Source organism: Marmota marmota, unplaced genomic scaffold, assembly GCF_001458135.2.
Source record: "Marmota marmota marmota unplaced genomic scaffold, marMar, whole genome shotgun sequence".
NCBI classification, from domain to species: Eukaryota; Metazoa; Chordata; class Mammalia; order Rodentia; family Sciuridae; genus Marmota; species Marmota marmota.
The window spans coordinates 5,942,120-5,967,795 of NW_025999891.1; the positions used below are offsets into that span (position 1 = coordinate 5,942,120).

At 52.6% G+C, this 25,676-nt stretch overlaps 1 protein-coding gene across 4 annotated transcripts in view; it reads left to right on the forward strand.

The window, feature by feature from the left end:
* The window catches only part of Rab11fip4 (RAB11 family interacting protein 4), an 81,624-nt gene that overhangs the window by 44,787 nt on the left and 11,161 nt on the right, over nt 1–25,676 (forward strand). For 2 of the 4 annotated variants that reach the window (XM_048794549.1, XM_015501159.2), the window contains 7 exons: nt 17,965–18,197; nt 20,721–20,915; nt 21,445–21,579; nt 21,878–21,913; nt 23,010–23,109; nt 23,399–23,502; nt 24,443–24,583. In XM_048794549.1, the coding sequence (XP_048650506.1) occupies nt 17,965–18,197; nt 20,721–20,915; nt 21,445–21,579; nt 21,878–21,913; nt 23,010–23,109; nt 23,399–23,502; nt 24,443–24,583 (944 nt within the window). The remainder of the gene's footprint in view (nt 1–17,964; nt 18,198–20,720; nt 20,916–21,444; nt 21,580–21,877; nt 21,914–23,009; nt 23,110–23,398; nt 23,503–24,442; nt 24,584–25,676) is intronic. The other 2 variants (XM_048794560.1, XM_048794565.1) reach the window with 1 other exon arrangement.

The following is a 25,676-nucleotide window of genomic DNA, read 5'->3' on the forward strand; positions in this document are numbered from 1 at the left end:
GACAGTCTCCTCTCCTCAGATGGCATTGTAGGGCACAGTGCCCTTCCCTGTGTGTTTGCCCAGTGCCCAGCCCAAGGACAAATGCTGAGTTCTTCCTTCAACACATATTTGGGTGTCTAATTTGTGCCAGATTCTGTGCTGGGGATACATTAGTGAATGGAATAGGTGAGAATTCCTGCCATGAGGGAGTCTGTTTTGTTTGTTTTCTTTCTTTTTTGTTTGTTTGTTTGTTTGCAATGCCGGGATTGAACCCAGAGCCTTGCACCTTCAAGGTGAGTGCTCTACCCTGAGCTACACCCCCAACCCTGGGAGTGCCTGGTTTTAAATGTAGAAGTCAGGGAAGTTGTGTTTTTAAATAAGGTGGACAGGGAAGTCTTCACTGAGAAGGTGCCATCTTGATATCGATAAAAGAGGAACAAGCAGAGGGAACAACAATGCAAAGCCCCTGAGATGGGACCTGAGCTGAGGTAGCTCATCCACAGAACTGCAAGTGGAGGCTGTGCCTGGAGAGCAGCCAGGGGGACAGGACCCGAGAGATGGAGGGTGCCTGCTGGGGTCAAGCAACAGCAAGAATCCCAGGAAGACTAGTTCAGTGGAGACTAGAAATTATGATACCTAGCTTTCCATTGCTCCAGCCCTTCTGTGAAGGGCATTTGGGCACCAAGGCATTTCTTGGGGAAGAGGTATCTGTGTGGCCTTGGCTGCTGTGGACTTCCTGTCCTCGGCTGAGTCCTATCAGAGGAACCCTTCCATGTGAATGTGGTAACACTTCTTGCTACACCACATTGTTTCCAACTCACAAATGGAACCAGAGGAAGCCTCTCTGTGCTGTGCACGTAGCTGGGTCTTGGAGCAGGCAGATGATTGTTTGCGGCCTGACTCCTTCCTAGGGGTCCATTCTTGTTGGGGTGAGGCCAAGTGCAGCACCCAAGGCCAGTTCAGTAGCCCGCAGCCCTGCATCTCCCTGGGCTCCGTCTCCTCATCTCTTCCTGATCCCCCCTTGGCTTCCCTCTGCAGTCCTTCCCCCTGTGGGTAGTTGACAGCACAGTTCTGACCCTTCATCTCTCTCTCTTTTTTAATATTTTTTTGTTATACATGAACATAATATCTTTATTTTTATTTCTATGTGGTGCTGAAGATGGAACCCAGTGCCTCACATGTGCGAGTCAAGCACTCTGCCACTGAGCCCCAACCCCAGCCCCCTTCATCTCTTAAGGAGTTCAGAGAGGTACACACTCACATGGGCAGCAGCTTTGGAATGCATCTTCATCTAGTTTAGGCCCCCAGAGCGCACACGTGTGTGTGTGTGTGTGTGTGTGTGTGTGTGTATGTGTCAGGTACACATCCAGGTGGGTGTCACCATCTACCCTCTGGCTGAGGGTTAGGGGTGCCCTCTGGGTTCCTGGTGTCTGAGGTGAGTTAGTGGCCACCTTCCCTGGCCAGCCCATGGTCACTTGGGAAGATTGTCCAATTTAAACCCTGACCACAGTGTGATCCAGAGCCCCCACTGGGTGGTGGGCTGCAGAGTGTGCCCCCAAAGCCTGGGCACGTTTATCTGCTTTCATCGGGAGCTGTCATTTTTCTCATGCCGAGTGTGTGACCACGCATGCCAGTCCTTGCCCAAGTATCTGGGGCTTCATCACCATACTGTTGATTCAATGGAATTTGGCATTGGCCAGCTCACGTGGCCCCATTCAAGGCTGAGTGGATCTGGGGATGCCCAGCTGACCTCACCCAGGGGCCTCTACTGCTTGGGGGCTCTGAAGGAGCTGAGCCCTTCATAGGAGCACCTATGAGCAAAAGCTCGGAGTCTCAGAAACTTCCTGAGCAGCCTGGGAGCCTGTTGGTCACTTCCTAACTATGTCCAATGACTTGGGAAGGTGGTGAGAGAGGATGGTGAACGCAGGCAACCAGAAATGTGTGTCCTGGGAGGGTCGGCTGAAGGCTGGAGGAGGTGGGGTATGGTGACCCCCAGCCCCTTGTCTGCCGGGCAGGTCAGTGCTAGTCATGCCAACATTCCTAACCCGCTGCTTGGCTTCCTTTAACGGTGGGAAGTTTTCCAGCCGTGGGTCCGGTCCTGTTCTTAGTTGGTTCATCCTGCTTGTCTTCCTAGATAAATGGGTTTTTTCACGAATTGCATCAACATTTTTCAAATGAAAATAAAGCTCTGTCCAAGTTATTAATATCTGTGGCACTGCCCCCCTCTTTTAAGGGGCCACAAAGAGGAAGGCCTGAAGAGAGCTGGAGTGGGGGAGAGTGTCGGGGATGCCCTGCAGTCATCTTGGTCCCCTTCCTCAGTGTCCTGCAGGCCTGTTGCCATGTGAAGGGAACCCACGCTTCAGGCAGGCCTTGCCGGCTGCAGTGGCTTGGGCTGTCCGCTCCCTCTTAGGATGGGAGAGAGGAGGGCAAACTTTCCCTTCCTGCTCACTGGTTTTCCTGGAGGAAATGCCCACCTCAAGCCCAGGCACCTTGTGCTCATACTCAGTCACCCAAGCCTGTTTTCTCAAGATAGGAAAACATGGTTTTGGAGCCAGAGAACACCTGGGTCTAGACCCTGGCTCTGCCGGTTGCTCCTTGTGGAACCTCAGACCAGCTACCTCACCTTCTGGGCCCTGGTTTCCCTGTGTATAGAGTGGAGTTGATAATAGCACCTGCCTCTTGGGGTGATGGTGGAAATAAAGCAAGCCGCGGCGATGTCAGGCATCTCAGGGCTTCTGACTGCTGGCTGGCTGTCGCCCCATGGGTGGCTAGGGGAATCAGAGAGGCAGGCAGTGTCATGCCCAAGTGCCTGGACTCCAGGGTCAGGCTGCATGGGTTCAGATCCCGGCTCTGCCGCTGGCTGCCTAGCAGGCTGTTGAACTTCTGTATTTCACTTCCCTCACCCGGGTCATGGGGATGATGCAAGCTCCTGCCTTTCAGGGTGGGCATGTGGACCCAGCTATAAAGCAGGAAAAGCACTCCAAGCAGTGCTGGGAGCTGTCACTTCTGTTTCTGCACGGTGCCACCGGGTCGGTTCTCAGGACCGATAACCTGAGCACCTAACAGAATTTCTTGCAGGGGATGTCAGTTCTGAAACAGGAAGGTGACAGGGAACAAATTCCATCACTTGAGGGCCTGCATAGGAGAAGCAAAACTCCACTTCCTCAGCTTCTGTGTTTTTAAAGAAACCAACTTGGCCTCTGCAGATGCAGCCTTTGGGGCCAAAGTGACTGTGGCAACATGTGACCCAGAGGCAAAGCTCATTCTGAGGTGATCGCCCTCTCCCCAGGGGGCTCAGTGTGGGGCTGCACCTGGCCCATCCTCCCAGAGGCTCCCCCTCCACCAAGCTGTGGCTGTCTACCAAGGGGAGGGTGGCCCTCTGCACCTTCACCCACCTGCCTTTCACCTCCACCTGGAGTCTGCCTGTCAGTCCACTAGTGCCCAACTGGAGGAGGCAGCTTGTGGCAGTGCCCGTCTGCCCCTGGCAGGCCGCAGTCTGTCTTAGTGAATCTCCGGCTCTGATTGGCTACAGGCCTCCTGAGATCTGGAGCGAGGCCAGATTGAAAGGTGCAGGCCGTGCAGCTGCCCGGCCACATTAGGTGACTGTCCTTGGGAGTTTTCCAAGGGACAAACCTACCTGCTTATCCAGCTTGGCCGCTCTGAGGTCTACAGCTCCACTGAGGTGAAGCTGGCCGGCCTGGCCTGGCTGGTTGGGTAGGCGGTGGTCAGGACAGCCTCTGCCTGGCTGTGTCAGGTAGCCTCGAGTGGATGGTGCTCTGGTCAAGGGAGGGTTTCTGTTGACAAGGCAGGGCTGGCCAGCACATTTTTTTGTGTGATTATCTGCACGATCGATCGCATCAATCATTAGCAAAGAAGAGTCTTGCAGCAGCAGGGGTGGGTGCGCCTGTGCCCCAGGGTGCATGGAGTTGTTGACCGCCCTCTGTCATACATACACTGTCTACAGAATGGTGACCGGCCCCCTCCCCCACGAAGGCACACCTTGGACTTTATGGATTCTAAGACACATTCTTTTCTTCTTCCCATTTTAACATCTCAGATCGTATGCGTCGTACTTTTGCTGGTGTGTTATAATTTAATTGACAGCACCTTTCTTTCTTGGTGTACTTGAAATAACAGTGTGTCTTAAAAGCAGAGATGTCTCGGATTTAATGAAACACAGAAACTAGGTAACCTCTGGAGAAATTACATAATTTGTCCAGTTTTTTAAAGGAAGGGGATAGAGCCACCTTGTGGTGGTGGTCCACAGATTGTATGAGGAGATACTCTGATGGGGTTCAAGGCGATGAGCTTGGATACTGAGCTCGGATTCCAGCTGGCTCACCAGCTGTGTAGTCTTGGGAAAGTAGAGCAACCTCTCTGAGCCTCAGGTTCATTCCCAGTACATGTGGATTGTGGCCTCATAGTCGTCATGACTGGAGGCAAGCCACCTTGCCCTGTTTCTCTCGTGCTGGGTACCATCTAAGATCACACCGCCCTGTCCCACCTCGGTTAAGAGGAGAAATGAGGGTGGGAGCTGGTCACTGGCCTTCCCTAGGGAGCAGAGGAAAACTGGTGTTATGGGGGCTACTTGACTCAGTTTGTGACAGCTGGACGTCACTTTTTCTTCCTTCTCTCCTCCTCCTCCCACTTTGCCTGTTTTCATTTTCACATGTTTCCCTTTAGCAATTCTTTTCCAGATCGCTCTCCTCTCCCTTGCTATAAGATCTTCCCACATGTAGCCTGTTTAAAGCTCCTTGTGGTGGAAAGGAGAGGGGACTGTCCTCCAGGGTGGGATGGCCCAGGCCTCAGAAGCCCAGGTGCCACGGTCCCTGCAACCTTCTACCCAAGTCCCAGAGCCGTCAGCGTTGCTGGCCCCTGTTCCTGTGACCTGTGGGGCTCAGCCCGAGGCGCTCCAGTTGCTCAGAGTTGTCCAGGGCGCAGGACACTGTGCCTCCAGGAGCGACAGGTAGCCTCTGTGCCCTGCTTGATGCATTGAAATCAGAAGCCCTGCTCTCTCTGTGTGACCTTTTGCAAATTACTAAACTTCTCTGAGTCTGACTTTTCTCCTCTGAACGATGGCTGAGGCACAGACACCTAGCACATGTTTGGGTGCCTGACAGATGTGTTTTTTTCCGGTCCTTCGAATGTTTGACGCCTTTGTGTTTCTTTAGCTAAGTGACAAAGGTATCAAGGAATGCCAGCCCAGGGTGTCGTGCCACTGAACACCCTGAGGCAGATGGAGGAGTTCTGGGCAGGGACAGCAGTGAAGGTGCAGGGACCTTTGTGAGGGGGACGTGCCAGGACAGTCACATGGGGGTGTCTAGCAACGGGGCCACACCAGGCAGGACACAGTAGCAGCTGCTGGTTGGAGGAGACCTGGGAGCAGGTGGTGGTGGACCTTGTGTTCAGTGGCCTCTCAGGTCTCCCTCTTGACATGGCCATTAGCCAAGCACCTCAGCTCTGCATTGTGTCGGGGACCTGAAGCCCTGCTCCACTCTTGGATGAGGAGGTGTTCATGCCCACATATGTGTGTGCCCAGGCGGGGAAGAGTGGTAAGGGTGGATAGGTGCTTGGGGTGTGGGCTGGGGGCAGGAGCATGTCCTGAGGCTGAGACCTGCTGGAAAGGCTTTGCCGCTGGTCTGAGGAACCAGGACCTGTTCCTGTGGACAGTGAGTAACTTGCAGGCTCTTGGAGGGGGTCCTGATAGACTTCCCTGGGGGTTCTCTGCCCTCAGAGCCATCAGCTGTGGCTAGTGGTCGCACCTAATGCCTGTCACCTGTCCCCACTGCAGGTGGGAGCTCCTGGCAAGCAGCCTGAGCTGCCTCACTCATTACTGTCTCAGGCCCCCAAGCTGCGCTGGAGTGACCCCCAGTACACTGAACCCCAGGTAGGGTTGAGGATGTGGCTCAGTGGCAGAGCACTTGCCTAGCATGTCCAAGGCCCCAGGTTCCATCCCCAAGACCACAAAAATAAATAAACAACACAGCCTGGGCAGCTGGGCCTGGCAAAGACCACGGGACAGAGAAGGACACCTGAGCTGAGCCTGCTGGGAGGACTGCTGGGGCTCTGGGCTGATGGGAGGTTCTGGAAAATGGGGCAGGGGAGGGTTATGGAAGCAGAAGCCCTGTCAGGTCTCGTCCAGTCTGCCTGCTCAGAAGGGTGGGTCAAGGGGAGCTTTGGCCATGAGCCGTGGGTGAACACTGGCTCCTTCTTGGCTTCCAGGCTCTCTGTGGCAGAGCAGGTTGGGGTAGGCACCTGCTCTGACTTCAGACTACGTGTCAGTCCACCCTGGTGTGCACTCCCTGAAGCAGATAGTGGCTTCTCTCTGGGAAGTCCCATGTGACCTCTTATGATGGTGTCTCCCTGGTGGACTCATCAGAGGGGAAAGAGTTGGCCCAAGCCTTCCCTTTGAGTCTGAGCTCCCCTTACCATGATGACAAAATGTGGAGCCCCCAAAGCAAGCCCCACAAGCTCTTGGCTGTGTGAGTAATTAAGCCCTCACTTCAAACTGCCACATCTTGGAAAGCTGTAATTTGCAGCCCAAAATAGCTGCCTGTTCCAAGAATGAGGAGAGCCCTTGATGTGCGTCCTTTCAGTGGGTTGTCCCCTCACTCTGCTTTGACAGGTGTGTCCACGGCTTTTTCAGGAGAGCTAGAGGTGAGGTGGTTGCTCGGGAGGGAGCAGGAGCTTCTGCTGGGCACTGGAGAAATCTCTGGGAATTGAGATGGAGCGGCTGACGTTAGTAAGGGGGACCTGATTCAGGTTTGTGTGACCCCAGCTTTGTAGAGGATGACAAAGAGGAGGAAAAAAAAGAGTATGGTGTAACTTCAGGGGAAAATGCATGAAACTCCCTGGACCCGATCAAGACTGAAGTCTCTAAGGAGGAAACTGTTTCCTTGCAGGGATTTATAGGGGGAACAGGAGCCCTCTGTGATGCACAGAGCCAGCCAGCGTGGGAGACGCTCCACTCTGGTGTGTTAGCTTTCTCTCCTCTCCTCTTATCAGGGTGATAAAATATGGAGTCTTGGGCTGGGGTTGTGGCTCAGTGGTAGAGTGCTCGCCTAGCATGCACAAGATACCAGGTTCGATCCTCAGCACCACATAAATGTAAAATAAAGATATTGTGTCCACCTAAAACTTAAGAATAAATAGTTTAAAAAATATATGGAGTCTCCAAAGCCCCATGAAGATAAAATATACAGTCTCCTCCCCGACTCCCCTACCGGGGTGTGGCTCCATCAGCCACTCCCTGTAGACAAGGTCTCCTGGGTAAATTTAGGTAGGTGGGTGAGGGGACTCCCAGCCGACCAACGCCTCCCTTGACCTGTGGCTTCTCCACTGGTTGGCGTGCCTGGAATTTTTGGAGCTGGCTGCTGGGTTTGGTTTCCAGATGTGGAAGCAATTTAAATTCTGTTTTCATAATCCCCCGACAGTTTGCCCGTGAAGTCCACATTCTCATTTGAAAATCAAGGCTGTTGGCTCTGTCTGGGTGGCCAGGGTAGACCAGATGGCTTCTTTTGTTTAGGAAATGGGTTCACTGAGGCACTTGGATCTGAGACCCAGGGCTTTTAGGGACAGTCATATCTCATTCAGGGCTAGATCAGAAAATGGGTCCACGGTGGGTTCACTCCCGTGTGCTTTCTTTGGAGATGAGTCTTCCAAATTCAGCGTTGCCTTCGGTCACTGTCACTGACCCTGGACAGCCATGACAGGGGGGCCAGGGGATGCTCAGGTTTCAGCCATGTCATTTGAGGCTGGCATCACAGCTGAGCTGGGTGCCACGTGTCCCAGGGGCAGTAGGGGCCGTAGGGGCCCTCCTTCCCACCCTGACCACAACAGAGAGAAGAAATCTGCTCCGGATTTCAAGTAGCCAGAAATATTGTCTGGCATGGAGAAACTGGAAATATCTTGCTCAATTACTGGGCCCTTCCGGCCACAGAAGCGGCCAACCCAGGATTAGAGGCTGTTGTGTTCAGGGCCTGTGATTCCTAGGCTGACTGCCGGTCTCTTCTTTTGTAAACCAGTCACTATTTAGGTAAAATAGCTTTTACATCTGTCTTATAACTACACTAAATACAGTTCTGGACAAACAAAAATTGCCTTTGCGTTTGCCATTCTAATGTCTCTGAACTACACGTGGACTTCTTTAAAATATAGCTACGCTATTGAGAGAACACAAGAAAATGGAAATAATGGATGCAGACTCCTATGTCAAATAGTGTTTCTAAAACATCATCCTGATCATCATAGATCCACCAGGCTTTGGCTTCAGCAAAATATAGCCTCTTAAGAGCTGCAACATCTCAAAAATTGATCATGGAAAAGAATGCAACATTTCTCTTGAGAAAAGACCAAAAGTAAATAGATGGATCCCAGGACCCAGGACCTCATGAATCTTAGGCAGGTGCTCTACCACTGCGCTATGCGTCTCCGAGAATCAGTAGTTCTCTTGGAGTTGGAATTGACCTTGAAGGAATTCACTTGCATTATCTGAGTGGGGGGGTCGGTGAAACCCCAGGCTGAGCTTGAGTGCAGGTTTCCATGTAGGCCTCCTACCAGGGAGAAGGAAGGAATATGGGTTGCCAGGGCCACCGTGCCAGAGTACCAAGGGTCGGGCAGCTTAAACAACAGAAATGTATTTTCTCATAATTCTGGAAGCTAAACTGAGATCAAGATGCCAGTAGGGTTCGCCTCTCCTGAGGCCTCTCTCGGCTTGTGGATGGCCGTCTCCTCCCTCCGGCCTCTAGGCATGGTGTTTCTCTGGGCTCTACCTCTAGAGCAAGGATGGCTTCTCTTGTTCATATTCCTTTTAAATGGAGCTGAACTTGCCAGGGATTTTATACTTCCCCTTACTCAGTTCGGCAAGTTCAGGGGAAGCTGTCTTTCATATAAAGTTTACTTCTTGCAGACCAAAACAATGCCCTGTAAGAACTGGTAACGGCTGCAGGCCTGCCACCATGTTCCCTGGGAAGCTGTCGAGGGTGAGGCCCAGCCACGCATTTTAATCACCAACCTGTGTAACTCTGCAAGGTTGCCTGAAGTCCGGCACAGAGATGGCAATCTGCCCCTTCCCATCCTCACGGGTCCCAGACTTCATAATTAATACACTGTTAATACACTTAACAAAATTAAGTATACTTCCCTAATATTATCCAATATCTAGACCATATTCCATCTTCCCTATTTGTTCCCAAAAGTTTGCTTTGAAACTTATTTTTCAATGTATAAATATGTATGAGTGTCACATCCTGTTAAATTGGTCCTTTATCATTTTTGTGTGTCCTGTACATCCTGAGTTGTGTGTTCGTTTGATCTGGGATCTAATGGAGAATAGACCACCTGAGATCTTGTTAGAAATGCTTTACTTCACTGTCCTCAACCTCATGGAAGGCGAGAATTCCCCCACTGAGCCACCACCAATGCACGGTCCTCAGCGGAAACACATATTTTCAACCTTTCCCCAGACTGACTGAATCAGAAACTGATTCAATCTGAGTTTTCACGCCCCACCCCCATGTGCTTCTGATGCACACTAAAGCTTGAGAACACTGATCTAGGAAACCTTACCCCTCCAGCCCCGTCTTTTACGACACCCTCTTTTTATAATAGACAAAGCCAAACATCTCATAGATGATCCTGTGAACTTTTTTTGTCTGTTTTCCCCATGACCTCTCTCCCCATTTAGTGGAAATGAGATCCAAATGGAAATGAGATCCTAAGGTTTGATTAAATGTTCAATATGTTGTCAGGACTACATCATGGGTGCTGCCGTGTACCTCCTGTTTGCCACAGCAAAGAACCAGGGTCTGGTTCTTCCCAGTTAGTGTTGCTATGTTTAGTCACTGCCTTAAAGGGACAGTGGCCTGTTTCCTTCAAAAGCAGGGGCTTTTCTGTGTTTTGCAGTGATCTGTAGGGAGATTCTTTGGTACTGTGGGAGTGTGCAGTTTCTCACTGCCCTTTGATCTGATTTTGGTCTGGGAGTTCCCTGCGTGTGTGGGTCCTGTTTGTGGTGTACCTGGCATCCCTAGCCCCTCTACTCCTTATTCGCTTGTTCTGTCATTGCTAAGGGAAGTTATTTAAAATCTCCAACTCTTAGTTCTGTTAGGTTTTGGGCTGTGTATTTTGAAGCAGTGTTAGAACATAGACAGGAGTGTTACATTTTGTGAAATTGATGCTTTATTGTTTTGATCACGTCCCTTGCTTTAAAGTTCTTCACCTGAGATTAACATAGCCCCCAGCTTTATTTTGGTTGGTATTTATCTTTATCTTTTTTTTTTTTTTTTTTTTGTACTGGAGATTGAACACAGGGGCACTCAACCATTGAGCCACATCCCCAGCCCTATTTTGTATTTTATTTAGAGACAAGGTCTCACTGAGTTGCTTAGCGCCTCACCATTGCTGAGGCTGGTTTTGAACTCAAGATCCTCCTGTCTCAGCCTCCCAAGCCGCTGGGATTACAGGCGTGTGCCACCGTGCCCAGTGATATTTATCTTTTTCGTTCTTCCACTTTTTACCTGTCTCCTGCAAATGGTGTGTAGTTTTTTTCCCCCCAGTCTGGTCTGACACTATTTATCTTTTGATTGGATCCTTCACTACATTTTGCACTTAATGTGTTACTAATAATATTGAGTTATTTGTTCTTATTTGTCCCATCTGATCTCTGATCCTCTTTTCCTTTTTTCCCCCTGTATCCTTTCATGCTTTTATTTTATTTATTTTTTAAAAAAATGTTTTATTTATTTATTTTTAAGTTTTCGGTGGACATAACATCTTTGTTTGTATGTGGTGCTGAGGATCGAACCTGGNGTCTTCCTGGAAGCTACAGCATGCTTCCCTCCCCCAACCCCCTACCTTATCAGCTGGGGGAGGGTTGTGGGGCTAGGGAGGGAGGCAGTGTGGGCCTCCACACCTGTCCATGATGTGCTGCGTGCAGTCCCAGAGCTTGCTTTATATAAGTGGCGTGGGAGTCTTGAGGAACACCAGCCTGGCCTCTGTTCAGCACTAGCCTGAGACGCCACAGTGGATGGGTACTAGATTAGACTCAGCATGTTGGTTGACCCGAGCAACTCAGTCTCTCCATCTGTAAAATGGGATGATTGAGAACCTCCCTCCAGGGGCGAGGTGAGGATCCAAGCACTCTTACTTGAGACTAATGAGGAAACACCAGTTGTCACTAGGGTCCCCCTCCTGGGACCTGTAGGCCCACCTTGGGATGACAACAGTGTGCAGCATTGAGGTATCTGAACTGAGATTTGTTGTAGGGGCTCCTGTTGAGGGGCATGGGGAGCCTCCTTCTGGGGGTGTGGCATTCAGGAGCGGGACACTGAGCTCTTGGCTGGGAGGAAAGGCCCGGCAGTTCCCTTGATTGCCTCCCCTGAGAGGGAGCGAGCTGGGGGCCGGGGAGTGTGAGGCTGTGGGAACCAGGCAGTCCGTCGTGTCTTCCTGAGCCAGGCCTCCTCCACCGGAACGTGAAACTCAGTGCTGTGTAGCTGTGATTTCACAGTACAAGGCTGTCCCCAGAGCAGCTGAGATGTGGGACAAACCCTGGTGGCTTTGTGGCAAACCCTGGTGGCTTGGTGACCAGTTTTCCCATGCTTGCCCTTGGCATTGTGGGGGTAAAGGCCAAAGCTGTGCAGATGCTCAGCCTCCCTCAATTCCCACCCTTGCCCCCAGCAGGCACCTGGGCCTCCCTTTATGGAGTCAGAACCTCTCACCACCACTGGTGAGCCCCTGATGGCCTGTCTGCAGAGTGGAGCCTGATGGGAGCAGGTGCTGGCGGCCACTGCAGGAGTCAGTCACAGGCTGGATTGCGGAGCAGCTGAGCCGCAGTGGGCCCTGGGGGATTGCTTGCCTGCAGTTACCCAGCTCCACAGACTTAGGGGCACTGGCACCCATGACTTCACTCCTTAAATTGAAGCTTCTGACACCCATAGGAAGGTCCCAGCGAGACCCTGACCAGGGCCTGTCCCCATTCCTGGGCTGGTGGCTGGCTTGGAATGCAGGGGGCGGGGGGGGGGGCGCTCCATCTCTGGCCGAGCCCAGTAGCCAGCCATGCATCTCCTCACACGAGGCTTGGTTTGTGTCCACTCCCCCCACCCCTTCCCTGCGGTGGTGTTCCACGTGTGCCTGCGGGTGCCTGGCTGCAAGGGAAGTTGGGATGTGCCCGCCCAGACTATTTTTACCCAGCCTTGTCCCCATAGAGCTGTTCTTTGGCTCTGAGTTCCTGCCTGTGGAGCAGGGCCGTTGCCAGGGCTGGGGGTGGATGAGCTGGAGCCTCAGAGCCTCCTGGACTCCCTCCCCAGGCAGCATCTCGCCTTAATGCTTATTAAAGGGTGTAATTAATGTGCAGACCAACCTTCCAAGAGAGTGAGCAGGAGAGGACCCTGAGGAGGGTGGGAGAGTGGCATCTTGCCTTTGGAGGGTAGACTCTGGAGCCTGCAGAAGTCTGGCCTCCCAACGCTGAGTCCCCGTCCCTCCACCCAGCATGTCACTGGGGGTCAGTGAGAAAGGACCTCAAGGTCTGGATAGAATCCAGTCGCTCATGAGCACCCCTGGGTGTCTTCCTTCAACACGATGATGATACTAGCTCACATTAATCGAGCATTTTCCAAACGTGCGAAGACTTTAGAAATGCTTAGACCTCTTACCAACCTACTCAGTTCTAGTTGTGGCCAACTGCAGCTTGTGGATGGGGAAGCCAAGGCTGAGAGGTTCAGTGAACTTAAGCCCACAGAACGCACAAGTGTGGAGTGGGAGCCGAACCCACCCCAGAGCGTGGCCCTGGCCATGACCCACCCCTTCCCCAGCGTGTTTTCACCTTCTTGAGATAGGAGATGCTGCCCTAGATTCTCCATGGCAATCTTGTCACGTGGGGACTCGCACCATTGTTTTTAAATGAGGCTCAGAAATTGAACAGCTTATCCAGTGTCCACACAGCCAGGCAGAGACCACCCGAGAATTGGAGCCAGGCCTTAGGGGCCTGTGGTTGGACCCTTCTCACCTCACCCTGCCCCCGTGCTTCTTGGTTCAGCCAACACTCTTAATCACCTACCAGGTGCTCCCTAGGATGCTAATCACCGGGGTTCAGACGCAGAATCCCCCCGGCTAACCATTCAGCGTCTTCTCTCTCTTAGGGAGTGTAGAAATATAGCCCCTCGGTCAATGTCCCCTGTACCTTAGCTACCAGGAAAATGCAGTGTCCTGGTGTGTGTGACTTGGAGACAGACTAAGTAGGTGAGAGTTAACGCCAAATAAAGCTGTTTTTAGGCCCGGCCACATACCCCCTCTGACCATGGGGACGGGGACTGTTATGGGCCACTCTGAGACTTGGATGCCCCCCCCAGCTCACACATGTGTTGCTACTTGGCTTTTTCACAGCTTTTGAATTCAGCTCTTGCCAACTTCCCACAGAGGAGGGGGTGACTCTGGGGTCTGCTGGTGGCTGAATGCTGCTCTTGAGACTGGAGAGGGGCCCCTCGGGCAGGCTGTGTGCCCCCAGACTCCATTTCCAGCTGGTGCCAGCACTGTCCAGCTCCATCTGGAGACAGGGTGGCAAAATGGAAGATGGCAGTGCCGCTGGGGATGCTGGCGGCACAGAGGTGCCCTGCCAGAGTGGCCAGCTGGGTCCTGTTTCCCCTGTCATGGGCCTCAGAACTCTCTCCAGAAACTCCTGGCCTCAAATAATCCTCCCGACCTGGCTGTGTGTCTGTCAGGGCCTTGCTAGCTGACCAGGCTGGGACTCATGGACCACAGGGACAGCTTAGCTGCTGTCACACACACAGGCCAGGCCAGGACTTAGGGCTCCAACAGCTGTTCTCTGGTGATTGTGCAAATTGTCAAGCATACCCTTTACAGCAGCCTCTAAACTAGAGGTGACAGTTTCTGCTCTGAAGGGGAAGACCCAGGGGCGCACAGCCCATGAATGGCTGGGCCACCAGGACTGACACTCAGTCTACCAGGCTCCAGAACTGTGCGCTCACCCAGTTCCACCCACATTGGATCTCCCTCCAACCGCCCGCCTTTCCTCACTCCTGGGAGCCCTCTGCAGGGGAAGGAAGTAAGCCTGGGTGGTCCCAAGAGCTGGCCCTGTGCCCTGGGAGGCTGGGAGCTCTGTGCCCAGGGCAGCCTCTGGGCTCCAATCCCTGTCAGAGTGGACTTCCAACGATGCCCTGTGCTGCCAGTTGAAGTCACTGTGTCCCTTCTAAAGTCTCCCAAAAGATCAGATATATCCTTTCTCTGCAACCTCCGAGAAGTCCTTGTTAAGGGCCAAGCCCGGATCTGTCCCTGATGTGGGGGCCTCTGGATGGTGACTGGTGACTGGATGAAATCACATGGATATCTTTTTCACACACTGGGGGACAAGGGCAGGAAAGGGGAGATCTGAGGGGCAGAATCTTAGAAGGTACCCTGGACACCTGCCTTGCTCAGACACCTGGGTACCTGGGAATTCACGCTCTTGGGGAATCTGTTCGCTGCTCCCTGATCCTGCCAGCCCTCCAGAGCAAGTCTCAGGGCTGGAGCCAGAGACCGTCAGCATGATGCTGCTGTCCTCTTTCCCACTACCCCCAGCCTTTCAGGGAAGGACTCCAGCACCCTGGGGCTGCTGCGGCCTGGATCTCCATGGTCAGAGTCAGCCGTGGGTCAGTCTGTGAAAGCCGCAGGCATCGTGCCTCAGCTCCAGTGGACCGCCTCAGCACCCTAAGGGTTCATCTGTTGCTCTTTCCCGTTCCGCAGAGCTCTCCTGTGTATAGCGAGGTGGCTTCTTGTGTTCACAACAGGTGCTCTATACAGCTGTTATCCTCAGGCTGGAGGGTATTTTAGGAAGCCCACGTCCCCATGTCCCCTAGACCCCTGGGAGGGGGATTTCATATGGACAAGTTTGTTCTTTCCCTCTGCAACTTTAAAACTCATAAAAGAGGCACTGGCTCAGAAGGGGCTCTAAAATGACTCTGAGTTCTTCCAGCCATGATGAGAAACTCAGGGAGGGGAGAAGAGGTTGCTTTCGATCACCGTCCACCACTGTCCTCGCTCTGCCTCTCTGCCTGAGGTACGTGGCATCAGAGCGGCCGCTCTCCTCTTGAGCCCAGTGGGAGAAGGAACTGGGCCCAGGAACTGAGCCAGAGTGACCAATGCTGCTTTTGTTCAGGATAGTTGCCAAACCAAAAGGCCTTGGGACAGGCACAGACCGGTACTGTCCCAGACTAACCAAGGTATACAGTGACTTTTCTCATAGCTATCTTTATACTATTTTAATTTAGGGGGAAACTACTAGAAATGGTTTTGAAGTGGTAATTATCATTTCCACTTGCCTTGGGCAAACACTTGTGGGTTAAATGAAAAGGTATTAATGGAGGGAATGGCTAATTTAGGAGAAAAAGTTTGAGTGAGTGTGTGTGTAGCTGGGGGGAGGTGAGGGACCTGCACTCAGCCTGTCTGAGCCTGGCTTCAGGTCTCAGCACAGCCACCCGCCTCTCTGAGCCTCCTCTTCTCAAAGTATCAGGTGGAGACAGGATTTAGGCATGTTTCTCCCTGTAACCCTCACAGAGCCCTCAGAGGGCCCCATGACAGATAGAGGACACTTTGTGAAAGGTGAAGGGCAGGCAGGTGTGGATTCTGCTTCATCAAAGGTTGAAGAAGAGCTGCCTGAGGAAGAGATGGTCTTTTGGGGGAGGGCCGGGCATTAGTGCCCCTTCCTCTGCCTGGCCTATGACTGAGACAGGCCACTTGAGGTCACTCTTTCTGCCTGGGTAGGAGCTTGAACCATCTGCCAGAAGTGAGGGGAACATCATTAGGTGAGGGGACTGGCTGTCCCCACCTGCCACCATGAGTTAGTGTTTAAGTGGGACTGTCCACTGGGCCAAACCCAAGCTGTCCATAGGCCAGTCTGGACACCTGAGAAGCATGGATCCTGGTCCCTCTGACACTTTTGCCTTCTGGGAACCAGGTGGGTCACCTCTGCCTCAGGACCCCAGATGTGTGTGGGGGGCAGGGGGGAGTGACACACAGCCAGGTCCCAGCCCCTGCTTCCCAGGCAAGACCCTTCACCTACAGAAAGGGGAGAGGAAGCCAAGTCCTAGGGCTGTGGTAACGCTCTCCTGTGAGCCATGCAGTAGCCTTCCTGGCTATTATTGATTTTGCACACTGTGGCCAGGAAGGGGGAAGTCTGAGGTTCTTTGAGGGCAAGGCACAGATCACTAGCTGTCCTCCCCATGAGCCCAGGCCCCGAGCCTATGTGGAAGCTGCTACATCTGGCAGAGCACCCAGGAGTCAGAAATAGTAACTAAAGTGCAGTCTCCTGGTTGTTACTTCCAGGTGTGAAAATCTGTGAAATGTGGGGGCAACAGTGCAAATGGAACTAAGTGCTAGGCAGCCAGGTGCAGGGGGTCTTCTGCCTACTGGCCAGAAGACTCTGAGAAGTTACTCTATGCCACAATTTCAGCCTCAGTAAAATGGAATAGCAGTAGCTGTCCAGAATAGCTGTCACAAAACACCGAGTGAATAAAATATGAATTCAGCGCCATCTCCGAAGCAAGGTGGTTGTTCAGTAACGTCAGTGTCCTTTTGAGGCCATCAGGATGCTCTTTGTGCTTGCTGATGATGAGCCTGCTTAGGGTCTAAGAGCCATGTGGAATCTGATGAATGACATCCAGGTGGAAACAGCCTGTGAACATTGTGGGTGATTTTGATACTCAGCCGCCTGCTCTCCACAGTCAGGGTGGCTGGTGCCGACTTTATTGGTCCATCTGGTGCTCACTCCAAGTCATGGTCCAGGCAGAAGCCAAGCTCATTAATCACTGCCTATTCCCAGCTCAGGAGTCTCCTGGTGGGTTTCAGCACCCTGGAGGTCTCTCTCCATGTGGTTTGCACAGATTCCAGGAACCTGTGCTTGTCTGAGACTACTGGAGGCTTTTTGTAGCCCTTGTTTCCGGTACCCATCTTGCAATCTTGGGATGAGGAGAAAACACTTTTAATAGAGCGCTCTGTCAGCCCTTGCCTAGGAGCACACAGTAGAACCTTGGGAACAGGTTGGCATCCCCATGGGAACAGGTAAAAGCAGAGCCACCTGGAAGGTACCTACCTCCTCAGAAGCAAAGTAATCCCTAGAAGTGGCTCACAGAGAGCTGCTCCTCGTATGAGAGTCCACTCTGACAAAGCCAAAGCTCTTCTTAGGAGGTAACCTCAGCAGAAGACCTAGGCAGATCTTTATTGCACACCTACCTTGTGCAGGGCTGTGCTCCGCCCTGGATCAGCATGGGCGGGTCTGGCCCAGAGCTCAGAAGTGAAAGGCCTGGTGTTCTCACTCCCCAGCGTGGCTGTGGCAGGGCCAAGGCAGGCACTTATCTCCTGGACTGGCATCATGCCCTCTGGCCAGAATTTATTTATCAAGGGTCTACTGAGTGCCAAAGGCTAACACAAAAGACCTCATGCAGTGGCCACAGTAGTTCTGTGAGACTTCATTGCCGGTCTTGCTTTACAGAAGAGAACTGAGTTTCTGTAACATGCCCAGAATCATGAAGGGTGGATCCCAAGCTGTGCAGACTTCCCTCTACCGTGCTGCGTCAAACTCTGTGAGGTCAGGGTAGTCTTGAAGGCCGTTCAGTGTTCAGTGTGGACACGTCCCCAGTGCACATCACCAAGGAGCCTGCTCTGTCATTTGGCTTCCTGTGCAGACTTTGTGAGGAGGGCTCCAGCATGCCAACAGGTGTTCTGAGTGATGTGACCAGCCTAGCTGTGGCCCTTCTCCATGGATGGCTGTCCCTGGGAGGTCTAGCTCCTCACTGGACTCTCATGAGTGGTCCAGTATGAGAAGCCCCAAACTAATCTTCCTGCCAGGCATTCTCACACTTGTGGTCTTGGGGGTCTGGGCCCTCCCAAACTGCAGTCTCCACTGTCCCTGGCCCTGTTGATGCCCTTGAAATTGGATGAGGCACGCCAAGTTCCAGTGATCTCATGCCCCCAGTCATTCTGTCCCCCTGTCTTTCCCAGGACATTGAGGTCCCCGGCTCCACCTTTGCTGATGGCGAGCTCATCCCCGGGGAGCCCAGCATCTTTCCCGAGGACGAGGAGGAGCCTGTGATGACACTGGCCCCAGTTGAGGGCTCCCTGGAGTCAGATCTGGACAGCCCCATGGAAAGCACCCAGAGCCTGGAGGGGTCTGTCGGGAGTCCCGCCGAGGACAAGGAGCAGGGTCTCGGGGGCCTGTTTCTGCCAGAGGACAAGTGAGTGAAAACTGATGGAGCTCGGTATGTGTCTTCTAGGCCCAGAAATGCAGTTAATTGAGAGGCCTTTCCAGAGAGAGCACGTGGGATGCTAAAGATCGCATCCCCGGCGTTCCTTCCCTGCGTGCTCTGCGCCACGGGAAGTTCTAAGTAGCCTCGATGCCTGACAGTAGGAAGAGTTCTGAATTTCAGGCAGCTGTGCCAAGTCAGTTTTAATGACTGCTTAATGAGAGGGGACACATACTCTTTCTCATCAGAATTGTTTAAAATACAATATTAATACCTAAGTAGAGCTGGGGATATAGCTTAGTGGTAAAGCACTTGCCTGGCATGCTCAGGCCCTGGGTTCAATCCCCAGCACTGCAGGAGGAGGGGAAAGACCTAGTGACTTCCCAGGATAATAATAGAGAGAAATTACTACGTCGTAACTAAAGGGAAGACTTTGTCAGAGGTGATGCATTGACCTCTTTGTTAGTAGGTTGTGGATGGGGTCGGCCAGGCCCTGATCTGTTAGTTTGGTATCAGCAGAAGGGAGTCCCTTCCATTTCAGCTCTCCTGAAATCTCTGGAGGGATACAGTGCTTGCGGGGTGATGAGATGCAGCCACCACCTGGCTGAGGGGCCACAGCAATTAGGAGCGGTGACCCAGGTATTGGAAGAAAGTGACAGGGCAACTCAGATATTTAAGAGAGGGCAGGGGAGGGGTGTTCCAGTATTGGCTAAACCACACGAAATTGCTGGCTTTTCCTCAGTTTTTGGCCTTCCAAAAGGTGGTTCAGCCTAACACTACCCGCCCCCCAGTGCTCAGAGAGTCACAATGCCCTCGGGGGGCCCCCTAGAAGTGGTCTGTCTACTGAGAGGAGTCCATGGTGGCTGGGACTACATCAACTACACCTGTGACCAGTCCACCCCAGAACAAATGGCTGAGGCCAACAGAACTATCAATCTTGTAGCCGGTCATCTGCCATTTGGCACCATTGTTTTCTGGGACTAATGACCAAGAGGCCAGCCAGCCCTGGCTGCCAAGCATTTCAGTCAGATTTATAAGGAAAGAACTGAGCAATGCGGTTAATTCAACCTGAAGCACTGAGGAGCCCAAAGACAGCTTTTGAATAAATAAACAAAAAATGGGACGAGGTGCCAGGAAATGGATCTTTACTCACCTTATCATTAACCCAGCTCCTTAGATAGAAACTGGGGTTCCTCAAGGGTATGGTTTTTGAATTGCTGCTTTAACCCATGATTACAAGATTCTTTCCCTAGTTCAGGTTCCCCATTTTTGAGTGGAGGCTCAGGGAGCTCAGGGAAATCATGATGTCTGGGTGATGGTGTAGGGAAATTACCGCAGAGTGACCACAGGGGAGATATGTTCACAGGGGATGCGCTGGACCGCTCTCTGTTGTTGGGTGATCAGTGGGGCCAGCCAGGCCCCAATATGTCACAGGACATACCGTGGGTCGCCCTTGGAGGCTCTGACCTGTGGTTTGGGTTTTTTTTTTTTTTTTTGCTTTGTTTTTTGATTAAACATCTTTGGACTTCTTACCTAATAGCTTATTGTTATCTATCATTTCATTTTAAAAGGTGAGCATGCCAATTAAGCAAAACTTGAAAAAGGTGGGAAAAGCAAGAATGAGGAAAAACAAGCAACGACCCTAAACCCGAGTCCTGTTACCATGTCAGTGTTTTTATTTCCTAAGCTTCCTCCTTCTGTATAGACCTTTGACATACTAGGTCTTCTTCTTCTTTTTATTGAATACTGAGGATTGAACCTGGGGGCACTTTACCACTTAAGCTACATCCCCAGCCCTTTTATTTTCTGTTTTGAGACAGAGCTTCACTAAGTAGCTGAGACTGACCTCGAACTTAACAACCCTCCTGCCACAGCCTCCCAAGTCACTGGGATTGCAGGCATGGGCCACTGCATGTAGCTTATGTACTCAGTCTTTAAAAATGTCTCAAAATTTGTATCTAACTTTATTTATATTCATTTTCTTATATTATTGCCAATATTTTTATGAAAGTTTCTTTTTTAATTAATTAATTTATTATAAAATATTTATTTTTTAGTTATAGTTGTCAATATCTTTTTTTAAAATTTATTTTTATGTGGTGCTAAGGATCGAACCCAGGGCCTTGCATGTGCTAGGATAGTGCTCTACCACCGAGCCACAACCCAACCCCTATTTTTATGAAAGTTCCAACAACCATTTTATATTCTATTACTTTGTTTGATTCACTAATGTATGTTCTAGTTTAATAACTATAATTATAATTTAATTGAGTTAAACTGTTCAAGTAGTGACCAATGTTTTGCTACTCAGTTTGCATTGTGTCTTGCAGAAAGTTTCTATGGTGAGATGTTCCCCTTGGGATGGGGTCCCAAAGTCAAAAGATGCAAACTGGATGAGATTCTCACTGTCTGTGGTGCCGAGTGGCCTTCCTTAAGGCCTGGCCTGTCTCCCCCATTAGGAGCTGTAGGTGGGACCCCTCAGTCCTTCACTGACATAGATGCTGTGGCCCCCAGGTCCCTGGTCCACACTCCATCCATGACGACATCAGACCTCTCCACACACTCCACCGCCTCACTCATCAGCAACGAGGAGCAGTTTGAAGACTACGGGGAGGGGGATGACGTGGACTGTGCCCCCAGCAGCCCCTGCCCCGATGATGAGACCAGGACCAACGTCTACTCGGACCTGGGTTCTTCGGTGTCTTCCAGGTGGCTCCTTGGTCTGGGGTGATATTGGGGGCTCAGAAAAAAAATGGCGGAACCAATCCAGCCTCATCCTAGGAGATCAGATAGGCAGAGTCCTGAAATGACCATCCTGCCCTCTGACTTAGGGCTTGGGGGTGCTGCCTTTGCACCCCGATTGGGAGATTGGAGTTCTTCCTCCCTCCTTCCATCTTAGCAAAGAAATAGTTAACTAAGCTGGAAGGCCACAGGCCCTGACAGGGGTGTCTGTGTCATCTTGCTTCTAGAACCTCCTTCCATGATCGCTTCCCCCCACCTGAGTCGTTACTTCCTCTGACATTCCCTCTTGGTGTGCTGTGCTTATTAAGTGGGTGCATCTCACCGGCCGCTTCTCTTTGAGCTTGTTGGTGAAGGGATGCTTGGTTGCTTTATTCCCACTCTCTGCCCTGCTCTGCAAAGTTTATAAATCTTGGGAACCAAATGAAGTGAGCTCAGCAGCGGGGACAGGGCACAGTCTGACAGCTAAGAAGGTGATTTCCTCCCTCCCCTGGATCAGTGCGGGGCAGACACCGAGGAAGATGCGGCACACGTACAACAGCGAGCTGCTGGATGTGTACTGCTCTCAGTGCTGCAAGAAGATCAACTTGCTGAATGACTTGGAAGCCCGGCTGAAAAACCTGAAGGCCAACAGGTGAGGCCCGCAGCCCAGAGGTGGCGGGAGGCCAGGTGGCGCCTGGAGGCAGGAGTCCTGGGCAGGGCAGTCCACTCTGTCTTAGCAGATCTGAGGACACTCAGAGCAGGCTGATCCTGGGGGCTTTTCCTGCAACGGGAAGTCAAGCGGTTTTTTCTCGGGACCGAGTGGACGTGCAAAATCCCTTTAGTGGAGGGTCAAGCCTCATTCTGCATGTTGGTGTCTTGTAATAGGTGGAGTAAAGGAATGGACCAGAACCCCTCTGGTCAGTGACTGTTTCTTCTCTCTCTCTCTCCAGCCCCAACCGAAAAATCTCTAGCACTGCCTTTGGACGGTAAGGACCCCTTGGGAGACAATGAGTTGAGAGCTGTCCCCCTTAACTATGTTATTGCTGCCTGGGGCCAGGTCTCTGTGCCAGCAGCCCAGACTCAGCCAGTGTCCTATGGGTGGCTGAATGAGTAGAGGGGTGTGAGTGTGCCCAGGGCCCTGTAGCAGAGCAGCCAGAGGCCTGCTTCTCAGAAAGAAGTGCACGCCCTTCCTCGCCCTCATTCTTCCCTTGGGTCCCCTCTTGGTTTCGGTCAGTGTCGTCACACCTTTGACTGCCTCGGCCTTGTGTGGACTTGGTAGGGATGCCCTGAGACAGTGACCCCACAGTTGTCGTGCCCTTCATACAAAAGAGACCCTGGGTTCCTGCTGGCAGAGATGCAGTGAGTCCTGCACAGCTGCCCTGCTGCCCCGCTGCCCCTGGGGTCCTATGCCATGCTCCTGTAGCCTGGCCCAGGTCCATGCCAGGATATCAGCTGCCAGCACCCAGGCTCTGGCTCAGTTCTGGGTGGGATGGCCTCTCGGTACAGACCCTGGCTGCTGCCTGTGAGGGAGTAGGGCAGGGGATGTCATTAGAGGATGGCAGCTGAAATTTTCTAAGGATGACCTCTGTAAATGTCCACCTATTTCCAGCCTCATCCTCAACCCAGTGCCAGTAAAGCATGCTGGATCCCTCCTGCACCTTCCTCCAGAGTTCCCTGAGAGGTGGCAGGAGCCATCTCGGTGGAAGGGGCCGAGCCCGACTAGGCAGCCGCAGGAGGTCAGGCCCTGTGCTGGCCTGTGGAGCCAGGCTCCCTCTATTGCAGCTTTCTAACCAGAAGAAAAGGGCCTCGTAGGCCAGCCCTGGCCATTTGGTAGCTGTTGGCTGGATGCTGCTGTGAAGAGGGTTTAGAGGCATTGGGAAAGAGCAGTTGTCGATGGGCCATGGCTGCTAGCAGCCCCTCCACCAGCATCAGAGCAGGCGATGCTCTCCCCCACTGGCTGAGGGAGGGCGGCCTCCTTGTTGGGGCCCCTAGGGTACAGCAGGTTCCCCCAGCCTGTAGCCTGAGTCTGGACCCCACCTCTGGAGGGCCCCTGCAGCCACAATCCATCGCCCACCCCTGCAGGCAGCTCATGCACAACAGTAACTTCAGCAGCAGTAACGGCAGCACTGAGGACCTGTTCCGGGACAGCATTGACTCCTGTGACAATGACATCACGGAGAAGGTGGGCCCTGGGCAGGTGGAGAAGGAAAGGAGTCAGTGTGTGCATGCTCCCGGGGGTAGTGGGAAGTACTTTGGGCTGCCAGCTGGGGACTCAGATGACCCTGTACCTTGTCCAAGAGCTAGGGGTAGGGGTGACAGGCACGTGGGCCCCTCAGTGTCATCCGCACTCAACATGACCACTTTTCTCATGCACTGCCATTTGAAGGTCTTGGTCATGAACTTTAGTTTCTAGGTTCTCAGTCCTGTGGCCTCCAAGGTCTTCTCTAGCCCATCCCTACTGTCTGCTGTAGGTAAGCTTCCTAGAAAAGAAGGTGACAGAGCTGGAGAATGACAGCCTGACCAGTGGGGACCTAAAGAGCAAGCTGAAGCAGGAGAACACACAGCTGGTGCACAGGTGAGGCTAGAGCATTGGCTCTGGGGACCGCGGGGCTGTCCCTGTGGCTGAGGCCCCGAGTGAAGCTGATGGCGGTAACTTACAGCTCTGAGGAGCAGAGGAGCTTGACCTTGACTGTAGGCCTGAGGACAGGACACAAGCCCCAGGGCAGAGCTTGGATCTGCTGTCCCTCACTGCTTATAGTGACCAGAGCCCCATCTCCTTCCTGGGATCAAGGTGTGCAGAGGAAGAGGCCAGTGTGGGCGGCTGGCGGGAGGGGTCCAGGTGGAGGCCACCGAGCATTGCTCAGTGCTTCCAGCACGGACTGGGACGAAGCAGATGTTGCATTTGGTAGTCCTCCCCAGATGTAGGAAGCTTGGTAGACATACCCCAGGGTCTGGTCCTCTACCTTGTGTACACCCTGAGGTCAGCTTGGTGGAGGGACCATTGCCAGTGATATACACCTTAGACTGATACCACCTACGCCACCATAGTGGGTTATAACATCCACAGCGGAGACCTGGCCCTTTGGTCTGACATGTGGGCCACTAGCCAAGATGTGCCTGTGTTTGGAGTCATGGTGCCTAGTAACCTGAATTGCTGATCAGAGGGATACTGCCCAGGAAAGTAGAACAAAAATGAGGAGGGGAGGCCCGAGACAGTGTCCAGCTGAGACCAGGCTGGCGCTTCCTCCCTGTGCGGCCCTGTGCATCCCGCCATCCCAGGTGTGGTGTCACTCCCCTCTGAACCCACACCAGGTCTGCCCCTGGCTCATATGACTGGCTCACCTCCCTTTAGATGTCCCTGATTTATTTCTTGGCTGGCAGGCCTAGCAGACACTCCACCCTCCCTGGGTGGGTGTGTTGGGATTTGGCAGGGTCAGGAACAACTGGGTTGGGATGAGACCACTCAGGCCCCAGGAGCTGGCGCATCCTAGAGCTGTGCCCCCTCCCCCACACAGGGTGCACGAGCTGGAGGAGATGGTGAAGGATCAGGAGACCATGGCCGAGCAGGCACTGGAGGAGGAGGCCCGGCGACACCGTGAAGCCTACACCAAGCTGGAGCGGGAGAAGAGCACGGAGCTGGAGCTGCTCCACACCAGGTGCCCCTGCCTTCTGCTGCCTCCCACTGTGTAGTCGGGAAAACCGAGCTGCTGCTGTAAGAGGTCTGCTTCTGATGCCTTAAGCACACGTGGGCAAGCTGGACACGGGGTGCACACCTGGCATCCTAGCAACTTGGAATGCTGAGGCAGGAAGATCCATAAGTTCAAGGCCAGTCTCAGCAACTTTGAAGACTCTGTCTCAAAATAAATAAATAAATAATAAAAAGGGCTGGGGATGTAGCTCAGTGGTGGAGTACTTACCTCGTGTGTGTAAAGCCCTGGGTTCAATCCCCAGCCCCCACCCCCACCCCCGACACACAGGCCTGTTCTTTAAGGAGTATGCAAAAGAAATTTCATAGTAACATCATTCATATTAGGTAAAAGAAGCAATACAAATGTTTAGCAATATTGTTTTTTAAAAAATACATTAAAAAACCCAACTTCCTACCTGGTGTCCCAGGCTAGGTTGATGTTCAGCTTGGAGTTCCCCTGCTGTCAAAGCCTCTGATCCTGAATCTACTTGGGTGGATTGAACCTGGGCAAAGGGAATTAGAGAACAAGGGTCCCAGTTTTGTATGGGCTCCTGCACCTTGAGTGTGCATGTGGCTTCACTGTCAGAACCTGAGGCAGATAGGGCAGGGGGTGCACTGGCCCATGAGACTGATTGGTCACCCAGTAGACATGTCATTCCCCCATGTCTGCTTCCCAGAGCCCCAGGGAGGCTGTTGCATGCCATGCGGACAGAGAGGGCTCCTTCCCCACAGGCTGGGGTCCCTTCAGTCCCAACAGAGAAGACATTGTCTTCTTGATGCTCTTGATGCCCTCAGACCCTGGGACTGTCTCTGAGCAGAGCCTTCCCAGGTTGGCTACACCCAGCCTGGACAGGGGAGGTGGCTAGGAGTTGGGCCATGTGAGGTTCCTTGAGGCTCATGGGCGGGCACCCCCGCCTACAGCCAGGCAGGCCCAAGGGAACTGGGTCACCTGCCCTAGAGCAGTTAGAGGAGACTTCCTGGAACACCTGTGCCGAGACCAGCCTTGTCACCAGGGTGGATTTCAAATTTGAACTTGGGCTTTAGGATTTGTTTGCTTCCAT